Here is a 13,961-nt window from a genome sequence, read left to right as displayed (position 1 = left end):
GTTAGGATTTTATCAATCAGAAATTGTAAGTCCTCAGTGTAGTGGTTTCCCAAGTATTTAATGGAAAACTTACTGACCGCACACTGGAAAATATATAGAAAAAACTTAACTCCTCTCACTCCTAAAACTTGTTCAAAACAGATTAATACTTATTTCGAGTTCAAATTTGCCTTACTGTTATTCTCTAAAAACAGAATGGTATCATCAACATATTGTAAACACGTAGCACCACCAATAACCAAGCCAGCACACAATCCTCTAAGTAGGCCCCCACCTTGGGAAGGGTCCCTTTCACCAAGGTGAGTACATTCGTTTCTTCTGTAGTGTACATGTGTTTCTGATGTGCGGTGTACATGTGTTTCTGGATTTTGTTGGTGCACTTATTTATGTTTAGTTCAATCTTGATTTTTTTTTCTTGGCATTGAAAAAGAGACTACTAATATTAGTCTCTTTCTTTCTTTCTTTTTTATCTAAAAAAAGAGAAAATAAAAAGAGACTAATATTGTTTCTTGTGCATGTATTACGGGGAGAGAAATATTGTTGAGGCCGTGAGATCACAATCGACGGTCCCAATCCCCGATCCCATGAAAACCCTAGCCCCAAGTCCCCACGAAAAAGAAAAAAATCGACTGAGTTCAGCCTCCATCAGATCACGACTCCCTTCCCCATCCCCAGCCACCGGCACCGCATATCCCTCTGCTCTTGTTTCCATGCAGCCCATGCCGGCGCATCGGCGGCCAAACCTCTCCGACGCCGCCGGTGTCTCCGCTGGAGGTGGCGACGACCGGCTCAGCGCGCTGCCGGACGACCTCCTCATCCACATCCTCCTCAAGCTCCAGGACGCCCCCGTCGCCGCTCGGACCAGCGTCCTTGCCCGCCGCTGGCGCCGCGTCTGGGCTCTCCTGCCGGAGCTCCATTTCCCCGATGGCACTGACTCTGACGGCATACGCGCCGCCCTCGCCGCCCATGATGCGCCGGCCATCAGCCTTCTCTCCGTTGCCGCCATCAAGGCCACCCCCGAATCCGTCGCGGCATGGCTCCCCATCGACGCCTGTCGCCTCTCCGGTGTCCTAGATTTCAGGAACAGGGGGACCATGGACGAGACCTCGGCCGCCTCTCCTTTGAAGCTGCCTTGCTTTCAGAACGCAACCAAGGTCGTGCTTGATCTAGATTCTATCGGCCTCACCCTGCCGCCTTCCGGCATATTTACCCGGCTCGCCGAGCTGGTGCTGATTAGCATCCATCTGCACGGTCCGTGTAGCATCAGTGATGTCGTCTCCTCATCACGGTGTCCATCTTTGCAGCGGCTTGTCGTCAGCAGTGTCAAGGGTCTGGACAAGTTCACAATCCACTCAGAGTCTCTCCTAGAATTGGTGCTGAGTGGTCTCCCTGGCTTGCACCAGCTCAATGTCGTTGCACTGGCTCTGAAGGACTTAGCAGTACGGGGTTGCTTCACTGATGCTCTCAATCGGAGTCAACACATTGCAAACATCTCAGCCCCTCAGCTGGTGACACTTGATTGGAAGAGTTCTTATGATCCTAGCTCTGTCCAGCTTGGCGAGATGGCACATCTCCAACAGCTGACAACGCAATATTTAATTGTATATGGACAATATGTATTTTCTGCACATAATCGTCATTGCTTGATGCTTCTGCAGCGCTTTGACCACATCAGGAGACTTGTTCTCTACCTTGTCTATGCACCGGTGAGTTTATTCTTATTTGAGTTATGCGATTATTGTAACATGCATTCTAGCAAGCCAATAGAGATTATAAGAAAACTTGGTGTTAAACTTAATTAAGAATATGTTATTTGGAATATCTAAGAAAACGTACAAAATTGAAAATTCACATCAATGCACACAAAATTGAAAATGAGATGTTTCTGTCGCTATCCTTATATGACCTCATGTGATCCAACAGCTTCAAGTCAACGGCCGATTCTTGATGGAGGAGATGACAAACTTTCCTAACATTACCAGCTTGACACTAAATGTAGTGGCATGTAGTCATTCCTTTGGAGCCAGCTCATTCCATGTTCTCAGTATGTCTAGTGGCGTAAGAGAGCTCGAGATTAGACTTGTCGACCTGCCGAGCGAACACGAGGTAACACTATTCTTAGTTTGTGGCAAATCCTAGTGACGAGTTGGCCTACTCTTGTTGATCAGGGTTAGATACTGACGTGTTGCTTATCAAGCTTGACGAATTAACATACTACTACTTGGGTTCGTGGCTTTGTAGTAAGTTTTGTTAGTAGAAAAGATTACCAGTCTGTTGGAAATGCCAAAATAAACTGATGGGCTCTTATTTTCAGCAAAGAAATTGGACCCTCCTTTGATCTTTTCAGAAATAATAAATAACTTCTTTTGTACAGGTTGACGATTGCACAATATATGACAGTTTGTGTAAGATTTATAATAATGTTGATTGTATGATTTCTTATATGCATAGAGCAATTATACTTTCTGCAATATGCTGGATCCAAATTAATTTATCTGTTTTATTTTATTTTGTAAATTTTGTTTTGGACATATTTAAGAGTATCCATGCTGTGTAATTATTTCTTAGTTTCATCTTTCTTATCTCTAGCTGATATGCCTCTTGTTTCAGGCACTCGCTTCTGCATGCCAATCAGGTTGCATTTGTGCCGAGCCATCAAACTGGGAAACAGAGGAACTCGTCCTCCATTGCCTCGAAGAAGTAGTAATCAGTGGCCTGAGAGGAACTGAACATGAACTCGCTTTTGTGAAAAGGTTATTCAACTGGACAACAGTGCTAAAGAGGATGACAGTAAATTTTCGTGTTTCAATGACTGAAAGCAACGCCAAAGAGCTTCGCCAGCAGCTATTAAGCTTCTCTAGGCCAGGAATATGTATGAAATTCCTGCAGCATGGAAAAGCTTGTTCATTTGACTAGGGCACCAACTTTATCGCTTTGTAGTGGGGTTGTCGGTTCAGCGGAGCCTACTTTTGTGAGACTGAACTTGGGTAACTTGTGTCCACTATCTCTGAGACTGAACTTTTGTAACTTGTTTAATTCTAGAACTTGTTTTCAGTGTCCGTGAGACTGAACTATACGAGTAACTTGTTTAAGACTTTTTCAGCATTTGTGAGGCTGATGTAACTTGTACAATCCTACTTCCAACGATGATCAGGATTGGACTGTGATCTTTGGCATCATGTGCTTCTCTTCTGCACCTTGTTTCTTCTGGTGTCCAGTAATTTTTAGATAAAAGGGGGTGTCTGGTGTCCAGTAATAAGCAGTTTGGTTTTCAAGATTTGGTTTCCAAGCCTTTTGTTTTAGCCTGTCACATATTTTCGTGTTTTCAGCACTCTTTTAATGGTTGGCCGTCTGTTTAATGGAAATGATACTGGAAGATTGTTTAGCCATAACATATTTGTGGTTTTGCTGCAGAGGTGACATCCAACAGAGCACATAATTATGGTAAGTTGTATACTTGTTTTGCTGCATTTGCAGCTTGATTCTCGTCCCGCCTTCATTTAAGCTTGTGCTACAGGTTTATATTCAGATCCGGGAGAGTGTAGGATTACGATTAGCCTCTGTGATGCAAGTAGGTTAATGAGAGAGTTTCATAGGTTGCAGAGTTGACAATGCTCTCTATCTCGTTGTGGATGTAATTGGAAATTATGGCCTCAACGGAGGGCCCACACATTGGCCAACATGGTCAAATGGGTCTCGTTAATATTGGTGGGCCTACATGGGAGTGGCAGAATGGAAATTATGGCCTCAACGATGGGCTCCATATTGACCGGAATAGTCAACCGAGTCTCGTCGAGGTTGCATTGACGTGGCGAAGCAGTGGGTCCTAGATGGAAGGGAACGGCGCAAAATGGTAAACTGACAGCAACTGTCGGACACGGCACACAAGGTAGGGAGCATGAGTCACTCAGATCATAAGAGAAAGGACGAGCAGAGAGAGCAATTAGACAAACAGGTATGTTATACTCACTTGGCGGTAGCATTTAGTTGTCATATTGCGCAACTCTTGCTCCTCATTTTTACATATCCGGGAAAGGCCAGCTTCTCCAATTCCTCCGTTTTGCAACTTGGACGCCTGCCAACTTCTCAATTTTCGCTCCATGGAGTTAGGGCGAGAGAGTGTCACACCGAAGCAACTATTCTCTCTGTGGGTTTGTTGACAGCAAGGCATGTGCTGCGACTTCTTCATGTAGGTGGTGTGTGAGTGTGTATGCAAAATTAGCTCTCAAGAAAGTAAACTGTTTCTCTTAGCCGGTGCAAGTGATAAGATGCAGTCCTACGGTCAAAATTCACACATATTTCCGGTCTAGAGAACTTTTAGAGATGGGGTCATTGAATTATCTTTTTCATCTTTTTAGCATGCCTGCACCAACTCATCTGGTTCAAATACCACAACCAATGTAAGAGTTATACTTCACTTTAAGGCACTAACCAACACGCCGAAGTTATAACTATGATAAACACAATCCCAAAGTGCGGCTACGTTCTAAGACACAAATTAACACGCTAGGGCCTATGGCAAACACATGCCATAAGTGCAAATTCGGGTGGTTGTAATGTGAACCATGTCCCCAGCGATATCAGTCTTGCACTTTGCAAGCCTCAACTGCTTTGCAGTGTAGCTGATGATTCAAACTGTGCAGCGAAAATTCAAAACATAACACAGGGACTCATCGAGCCAATGTTCGGAACATTAGTCCTCAAGTACATTATTACCTGACATGCACCTCCATGAGGATAGTAGCCTAGTAGGCATGCCATCCATTAGCAGAAGCCAACCAGCATGGGTAGTGAATAAATGAAACACCCGGTATGTAACACAAAACATCATAACATGTTCCTGAAAATTAAACGGACATATATATGCCATGAACCAAATTTACAAAGCAAATAAGATAGCTTCATGTTCAACACCTAACCAAATCCCATTTGCGCCCATGTTTCTACTTTTGTGGATTGAATTGAGAAGGTCTTAACTCGAGGACTGAAAATTTTGCTAAAGGTACTTTGACGAAGCAGAAAATTAAATTCATAGCAACGTTCCAAATGTTAATCCGACTCATCCGTATCTGAATATGAATAGTCTGACTGCTCGGAATCTGCATATGATCCTGTGGAAGTTTAAAAGGAAAGTGGAATTAGTAAGACTAGTGCCCCACTTGATTTTTATGTTGTGAAGCAAGAAGAACGTCATGACTTTAACAACAGAAAACAGATATCAAGTTTTGTCTTGTGTTTTACGTACTTGGTAGTTCAATTAGCTTGAAAAGTATAAATTGATAAATTTAATAAATATATATGGGACTGCTAAATTTAAAAAAAAATCACCGAGACTAGTAATTTGTCATACTGTCAGAAGACCCTTTTTTCATGGTTCATATCATTAACACATTTAGCTGTCCAATTATTTCAAAGAACATAGCTAAACTTCAAAAATACAAGGGATGGGAATGTAAAACTTCGAAATGTAGAAAGACTTATAGTTTGACTTACCCTCAGAAGACCAATTTCCTTCCTTGACGTTGATTTGCTCATGAGGTACTCCATAGGCAACCATGACCTTCAAAATTTTGTGAACTCGCTCATCATTTGCCTGACATCTGATATTGACAACCCTAAGATGCTTCGATGCCAAAAATGGTTCAGTTGAAACATAGCTTCCGTCTGTTTCTTTAGCATGTTCATCTGGCTGTAGAATTTACCAAAATGGTTCAACAAAGCAAAAGCAACTTCAATAGGTCAAAAGTCAAAACAAGTTATACTTAAAAATCATTCATACAAATATACCTTAGATAGTCGGAGGCAGAGCTTCTCGAGACTTGGTGACCTCTGGAGAAAGTGGAGTAGTGGACCAAAATCAGGCTCTACACACCAATCATTGAGTGACAAGGTTTTGAGCTTGCTAAATGCAGTGCACCGCATTAAATCTTTCCTGAAAGAAAGCTGGGCAAGCACAACCATAGTATGTAGGTTCAATAACATGCCGCTTCAACAACCATAGTATGTACGTATGTCAAATGAGAACTTGAGGTTCGGTGGATATATACAATGTGAAAAACATACCGCTTGAGGCTCGGATATGAGTTCTAGATTAGTGGCATCTGACAGGCGTCCAAGAAGCAAGAAACCATCATTGTTGTCTTCCCTAGTTGAAGTCCAGTCAAACTTGATACATGCTGTTTGCAACAGAGGCATGCTCTCAAACGAAGGAACCAGGCCACGGCCGCCGGTCAGCTCTAAGTAGACGAGGCTTGGGACATAAATGAGAGCACGAGGTTTCTCCTGATAGCTATAAAAATGGTAGTGCGTGATACAAAGACATCGCACAGATCGTGACGATATATTGACGTCAATCAGTGAGGAGCATCGGTTCATCTTGGCGGTCTCCAGGTTGGGACAGCTCGATAAATCCAGAGGGTATTCTCTCCAGAACGCCACGCCGTCGAGCTCCAACGTGGTCAGATGGCGCGAGGCGATGGGAGCCAGCAGCAGAACACGCTGTATATACATAGACTCGTGTTGGGCGTCTAGATCATCGGGGTCATGGTTGCTGAGTCGAAGCAGCCGGACATGGCACGACATGGCGTACCGGATCCACAGATCGGTGTACCGGAAGGGCTCGTCGCGGTCGCTGTTGTCATGGTGCGGCTCGCCGTCGTCCTCGTACTCCTTGTAGGCGGGGATCTCGCACGCGTGGAGAGGCGTCCGATTGCGGAGGGCGATGAGGTGGTTGACGAAGTCATTAATCTGACGGGCGGTCTCGAAGGGCTCGAAGCCGGTGATCCGCAGGGCCGGCGCGGACTTCGACTGGTGGCGCCAGCGGCGGGCGAGCAGGCTGGTGCGCACGGTCTCGCGCGACGGCAGGAATGACAGCGTGTGCTGGAGGATCTCGTCCGGGAGCGCGCCTAGGTGGTCTGCTCCACCGCAACTGGTGGCCGTAGCCATGACCAGGTCATCACGGCGCCCACTGCCGCCGCATGAGATGAGCATACAGCCGCGTCAGGGTGTTTGTTTATAGGTACTTATTGGCTTAGGGACTTAAAAAAGTCCCTATAAGTCCCATCTAAACCAAACAGGAGGGACTTATAGGGACTTAAAGTGGGCATTTGGGACTTATGAAATAAGACTCTCAAGGAGGGACTTATAGAGACTTATAGTTATAATATGGTCTTATAGGGATTTATAAGTCCCAAGAACCAAACAGGTAGGTACTTTTTAGGGACTTGTGACTTATAAGTTGGGACTAAAAAAAATTCTAGGACTTATGAACCAAACAGTTTTAGCGTCTCAACTCCCAAGTGGGCCGTGAACCGTAGGTTCCACTTGTTGAGGCCATGACCTAGGCTACAAATCCAAGAAAACTTTGGCCCATGCTAAAATAGAGCTAACGGCTGCTACGATGTACACACCTCAACAACAACAAAAAATAGCCATGTCTCAAAAAAAGAAGCCTAACCCTATTTGGCGCCTGGTTCATTCCGGCTGGGTTTCTCTGGTTTGTGTTTTCACCAGTGTTTCTCTGTTTCTCTTTCTCCTTTGCCTTTTCTCAATTCAGAATTTCTAAAAAGTTCCTGGACTTTTTTCACGGTCATGACTTTTTTTCAAATGCGGGAACTTTTCCAATTTATGATTTTTTTTCTTAAGCACCTGAACTTTTTCAGTTTTTCTAATTTTGAACTTGTTTCCTCAAATTCACGATTTTGTTTTTCAAATACGGAACTGATGAACTATTTCATATTCGTGATTTTTTTTAAATACGTGATTTTTCTCAAATTCATGAACTTCTTGAAATTTACAACCTTTTTCAAACTCATGTATTTTTGAAAAGGTCAACATATCTAGTCATTTGTCAACAAGTCAAGTCAACAGATCAAAACATTTTTATAGGAACGACGAGAGATCAAGGGGAGCAACCCGAGCTAAGCCACCAAATTGCATTGGTGAACCGGTCCACATAACGTAGGTTATGAGCGCTAGTTGGGATAGCTGGCGCCAAAGGCACAGAAAATAAGTTCTCAACAAAATCACGCAGATTCTCTGAGTTGGTACATTGATGCCTACAAGTAGCCTAACTTGGCTCTCTGAAGCGTCAGATGGAAAATAACTGGTCTACATCGATGTATTGTATAAAGTACAGTAGAGAAATTTGTTGTATGAAATCTAACCATTGGGACTGAATCTCTTCTGTAACACCTCATCTGGATTGTTCATGTCCAATCTAATGCCTAAGAAATCAACAAAGTCAGCACACTGTAGCCGGTCACTTGGCTCTTCCAAGTCAGAGAATCCACAACGAAAAAATGCTACGATGTACACACCAAAATGTTACTATTTTTCTGCATCAATGTCTAAAAGAGTGACGTCGTCGCCTTGTCCTGGTAAAGCCATCAATAGGGAAAAACCGAAATAAATAAAATTTGAGCTCGCAAAAAACCCTAATTTAACATACTAAACTCTTGAAAATGCACTAAACAAGGTCCCAACGCCCCCTACCTTCCACCACCGTCAGAGGAGCCGATGGAGGTGAAGGAACCAGGATGACAGTGGTGGCCGGGTCTGTGTGTGTGCGCACGCGTGTGTGCGGCTCTAGTTACGAAACATTTTTACCGCTAGTTTTGCTTTCTTGTTACATGTAGTCAATTTCCTACAACCATCTTCACAAGTCATAGATGTTACAAGGAAACTTTGACACTCCAACCTGCTTGGGACGCCCACGGGGATGTCGGAGGATGCATCTGCAACATCCCTGAATGTCTGCATGAAGATTGTCAACACAACCCTGTAGGGCCAAAACTGCCAGAGAAACTAGTAAAACCGACATGGATAAAGTTCCTGTCGGTCTCATTTCCCTATCAAGCTATGGCTAGCAGCCATTCCTGACAGTTGGCCGATAGGAAACTATATTCCCGTCGGTTTTCCCTATTTCCCTGTCGGTTTTCGGCTCACAGAAATATTTCAGTTTTTGGTAGTGACTCATTTCAGGTTCAAAGCTGCCTTACTATCATTCTCTAAAAACAGAAGGGTATCATCAGCATATTGTAAACACATAGCACCACCATTAACTAACCTAGGACACAATCCTCTAACTAGGCCAGCTTGGGTCCCTTTCACCAAGCCGAATACATTCGTTTCTTAGGTAGTGTACGTGTTGTTTCTCACGTGCTGTACATGTGTTTCTGGATTTGTTGGTGCAGTTACTTCAGTTTATATCAATCTCGATTGTTTCTCGGCATTGAAAAAGAGAATAACATTAGTCCCTTTCTTTCGAGTGCGGCGTTTCTGCTCCCGAGCTCATCTGCACACCCCTGACGAAAAAAAATTCAAAAAAAATACTAAAAATTTCAAAAATTCTAATTTTTTGTGTGGTAAATAAGTTTATGCGTGAGGTGCGCTTCAAGTTTCAACTCATTTGGACATCTGAGCAACTCAGTAAAAAAAGATAAAATCAGGATCTGTAAAAAAGTTTACTGTTCACACACTGTTCTGACCCAATTTGTTTTTTTTATTGAGAGCTGCTCGGGTGTCCAAATAAGTTGAAATTTGAAGCGAACCTCCCGCATACAATTGTCAATCACACAAAAAAATGGATTTTTTTAAAACTTCTTTGTATTGTTTTGATTTTTTTTCTTACCGGGTGCAGATGAGCCTGGGCATTGAATTGGGTTTTCGCTTTCTTTCTTTCTTTTTTCATCTCAGAAAAATGAAAAGGAAAAAGAGACTAATATTATTTCTTGTGCATGTATTACGGGGAGAGAAATATTGTTGAGGCCGTGCGATCGCAATCGACAGTCCCAATCCCCGAGTGTCCAGGAAAAAACCCTAGCCCCCAAGTGTCCAGGAAAAAATAAATCGACTGAGTTCAGCCTCCTACAGATCACGACTCCCTTTCCCATCCCCAGCCACCGGCGCCGCGCAATGGTATGACCTGAGGCACCGCATCCCTCTGCTCTTTTTTCCATGGAGCCCATGCCGGCGCATCGGCGGCCAAAGCTCTCCGAGGCCGCTGGCGTCGACGCTGGAGGTGGCGAGGACCTGCTCAGCGCGCTGCCCGACGACGTCCTCATCCACATCCTCCTCAAACTCCGGGACGCCCCCGTCGCCGCTCCGACCAGCGTCCTTGCCCGCCGCTGGCGCCGCGTCTGGGCTCTCCTGCAGGAGCTCAACTTTCCCGCCGGCACTCACCCCGACCGCATAAGCGCCGCCCTTGCCACCCATGATACGCAGGCCCTCGGTCACCTCTCCGTTGTCGCCACAGAGGCCTGTTGGTTTTGATCTGACGGCTTAAACAGGCCAGTTAGATCTATTAGTTTAACACAAAAAAAAGAGAAAGATAACGTTAATGAAAAGGCCCCACGCACCAACGTACGTGAGGTTTTTATCCCAACTAAGGCGCCCTGATCGGGGGCACCCAAACCAACTGATGATTTAGGTCCCCCGTCGCCAGCGGGAGAGGGTTGGCAGCCTGTGTGATCACAATTCTCATACGGTTTCACTCCCCTCCCGATATTCTCTCACCCCATCCGATCAGGGGGAGCGCTGCAGCGACGGGAAGACCTACTCCAGCCGCCGCTCCCGTCCCCGGGCAGTGCCGGTGGCGTCCTGAGGGCATCAGGACGTTGAGGAGGACTTCTACCTCGACTACATCACCTCTGCATCAAGCCTGCACCAAGCAGGCGATCATGTCCACTGCCGTGACACGTAATGATCCTCTAAACCCTTCTCTGTTCATGTTTTAGGTGATCTAGATGCAATCTGTTCCTGCTAATGGCATCCTAGAGATGCATAATTATTCCAACAATGGTATCAGTCACCAATTTTGATTGCAATAGGTCCCTACATTATTGATCTGTAGATCAACATCAAGTTTTAGATAAAGTCAGGTTTAGGGTTTTTAAGATCATGATTGCAAGTTTAGCCCTTTGATCATGCTACTATTTGACGTTCATGCCAATTGCCATCTGCAAATAATTATGTGATACACTAATTTTGCTTCGGATCATTACTGTTAATGTCAGTTCCTTTTAATTAACCCATGTTAAAGATTAATGCTCATGGTTATGTCACGGTTAATTAGAATCAATCATGTTTAAGTACTGATTCCGGTTTTTGATAAACAAATTAGAAGGCAGAGGGATCAACAGTAGCAAACCCTCCCATCTTCAAGAACCCTAGAATTTTTCCCCAATTCGAAAGAACCCTAATTCTGAAATTAGGAGTGTTTTCACCACAAATCACGCACTATGTACACGAATTGGAGAAGAATGAGGAGAATCCTCACCTAATGCGCCGCGTAGCCGCCTTTCCCTTCGGGGCCCGCACTGCATCCACCGTAGTGCGAGGGCGGAGACGCCGCGACGCCGTCGCCTCCCACCGGAGCGACGCGCGGAACGTCTACTAGCCGCCACCGCCGCTACTCGAATGGACGAGCTCGTCGCCGTCGCCCCTCATGTCGCGGTGGCCGGCGTCCCTCCTCCCTTGATGCGCCATGAAGCACGGACGCCGGGGCCACGTTCGACGGGGGAGCGCGCGGGATTCATCCTGCTGCACGCTCCTCCGGCGAGCGCAGCCGCCGCGCCGCCATGGCCGGCGCGCCTCGAGCCGCTGTTGAATGTCGCCGTCGCTCTCTGTAGTGCTAAACGCGGGGGGTCAGGGGAGAAAGTGAGACTAGGGTTAGGCCGGTCGGCATTTTTGTTCCGGCCGCAAGCCGCGCCGGCCGTCCAATTCGATCGGACGGCTCACAGCGACGCGGAGTGCCGACTCGGGCCGGCGGGCATTAATGGGCCATTTTCGGCCATGGGCTTCAGCCTGGGTTGCCTTAGCCCAGCGCGTTTTTTTATTACGGTTTTTCGCTGCTCGGTTGGGCTATTGAATAACTGTGGGTATTTTGGGCCGTCGCATTTTTCTGTGTTTTCCAGTGCACTGTAAGTTAATATCTTTCATGTTTTGCACTGTTTAAAACAGAAAATGCCTAAAAATAAATGAACACATTATTATTCTGGGTAAAATTGAACCAACGAGATTTTTTATTCAGGATTTATTATGTGTTTTGCATGATGAATTTTTTAGACATCAAAATAATGATAATTTTCTTTTATGTTGATGTTTAAATTGAGAATGAAATGACTCTAATTTTAATTCGGACCAACGTTGTTTTATTATTATGAGTCATCCCCTATGATATTTTAATTCCATGTTTTTTCTGCCCAACGGTGTTTTGACATGGAGTTGAAATTAAATACTTGGCATGTTTGTTTATTTACCAACGTAAATTTATAATCATGCAAGTTTACTTATGAACTTTTATGATGATTTCAGCTTCCGCTCCATTCCGGTCCGACACGATCGAACCACTTACGGGGAGTAACTTCCCTCGTTGGAAGTCCCAAGTCGAATTATGTTTGGGTTGTAATGAATTTGACTATGCCTTGAGGGAAGAAAAACCTGTGGCACCTGTGGCAGGTGTCACAGGGTATGCAGAACTCAAGAAGGAGTATGATGTTAAGATGGAAAAGTGGAATAAGTCCAACCATATTGCGCTTCTCATCATGAAAGCGACAATATCGCCGGACATTTCTGAAGCACTCCCTAAGAAAGATACTGCTAAAGATTTCCTCACTGAAATGGAGGAGCAATTTAAAGGCTCCGACAAAGTGTATGCTCATGAGCTTTTTGCTAAACTTCTTCAGAAATACACTATTGACGGAAATGTTAGGCAGCACATATTGAGGGTGGTAAATGCTTTCACCAAGCTTAAGGCTTTGGAGTGTTCTTTAAGTGAAGCCCTTCTTGTCATAATTATTCTTGAGTCTCTTCCTGAAGAGTTTGAACAATTTAAGGTCAACTATAACTCTCTAAAGGAAAAATGGCCACTCTCTGAGATGACCGCAAGGATCGTCCAGGAGGAAGAAAGGATCATGAGGCAGAAGAAAGACCATGTCTTTCATGTTGGCTCTAACAAGAGAAAGCATGACGGACAAGGTTTCCCTAAGCCTCAGAAAAGGCAAGTCAAGAAAGAAGGCACTAAGCCATTCAACCCTAAGGCATTCAAGGGTAAAGAAGCCGGTGGTTCTTCTTCTGCTCCTAGCAGCTCCACTGCTGGAGAAAATGCTTGTAACTTCTGCAAAGAAGAGGGACACTATCAAAGGGACTGCCCAGGCTTTCTAAAATGGATGAACAAAAGAGGTATTGATGAAATTACTTTTGTAGATGAATCACTTTATGTTGATTTTTCAATAAAGTCATGGTGGATTGATTCAGGGGCAACCACTCACGTTGCTAACTCTATGCAGGGATTCGATACGATCCAAACCATAAGAGGAGGAACAAGAAAGCTTAAGGTTGCGAACGGAGTTGAGGCCGATGTTGAAGCTGTGGGATCTCTCACGTTGGAGCTACACACTGGCCACACTCTTAGATTGAATAATGTTATTTATGTGCCTACCTTAAGTAGGAATTTGATTTCAGTTTCTCGTTTAGATGATGATATGTATGAGTGCCATTTTGGCAAGAAACAATTTGTTTGATCAAATGTAATAAGAATGTAGGCATCGGTGTTAGACGAGGCCAACTATACATGTTATCTCTTAATAATGATTCAGTTATGCATGTGAGTGATGCAATTAATGTTGAGAAGAAATGGAAAGGAGTAGTAATTCTTCGAAATTGTGGCATTGTCGTTTGGGCCACATTTCGAGGGGGAGAATGGAACGCTTAGTTAAAAATGAAATACTCCTCCCATTAGACTTCTCAGATGCAGACAAATGTGTCGACTGCATTAAAGGAAAATTTGCAAAAACAATTAAGAAAGGAGAGTTAGAGCCACAAGGGTTTTAGAATTAATTCACACTGACATATGTGGACCCCTTAATGTTAAGTCTGTAGATGGTTTTGATTCATTCATTACATTCACAGATGACTTTTCCCGCTATGGGTATATTTATCCCATACGTGACCGATCGGAA

The 13,961-nt window shown here is 44.4% G+C and overlaps 3 protein-coding genes across 3 annotated transcripts; 2 read left to right on the top strand and 1 right to left on the bottom strand.

The window, feature by feature from the left end:
* Nucleotides 1-654: 654 nt before the first annotated feature.
* Nucleotides 655-3,074, top strand: LOC123161433 (putative F-box/FBD/LRR-repeat protein At5g56810). Its single transcript, XM_044579267.1, has 3 exons — nt 655-1,706; nt 1,924-2,106; nt 2,611-3,074. Exons 1-3 carry the CDS (start codon nt 711-713, stop codon nt 2,914-2,916), a joined length of 1,485 nt encoding a protein of 494 aa, XP_044435202.1. The 5' UTR covers nt 655-710; the 3' UTR covers nt 2,917-3,074.
* A 1,739-nt stretch (nt 3,075-4,813) lies between these two features.
* Nucleotides 4,814-7,004, bottom strand: LOC123162578 (putative F-box/LRR-repeat protein At5g02930). The gene is made up of 4 exons (XM_044580355.1): nt 6,064-7,004; nt 5,788-5,943; nt 5,494-5,689; nt 4,814-5,111 (listed from the first exon to the last, which is right to left on the bottom strand). Exons 1-4 carry the CDS (start codon nt 6,988-6,990, stop codon nt 5,050-5,052), a joined length of 1,341 nt encoding a protein of 446 aa, XP_044436290.1. The 5' UTR covers nt 6,991-7,004; the 3' UTR covers nt 4,814-5,049.
* A 3,537-nt stretch (nt 7,005-10,541) lies between these two features.
* On the top strand, nt 10,542-13,502 carry LOC123161558 (uncharacterized). The gene is made up of 3 exons (XM_044579364.1): nt 10,542-10,698; nt 12,316-13,182; nt 13,290-13,502. The coding sequence occupies exons 1-3, from the start codon at nt 10,680-10,682 to the stop codon at nt 13,334-13,336; spliced, it is 933 nt and encodes a 310-aa protein (XP_044435299.1). The 5' UTR covers nt 10,542-10,679; the 3' UTR covers nt 13,337-13,502.
* The last annotated feature ends 459 nt before the right edge of the window (nt 13,503-13,961 follow it).

The sequence above is a fragment of the Triticum aestivum genome, chromosome 7B (genome assembly GCF_018294505.1).
Source record: "Triticum aestivum cultivar Chinese Spring chromosome 7B, IWGSC CS RefSeq v2.1, whole genome shotgun sequence".
Lineage (NCBI taxonomy): Eukaryota > Viridiplantae > Streptophyta > Magnoliopsida > Poales > Poaceae > Triticum > Triticum aestivum.
Note: the sequence above shows the minus strand (reverse complement) of the source record. Positions and strands in the feature narration are given on the sequence as shown.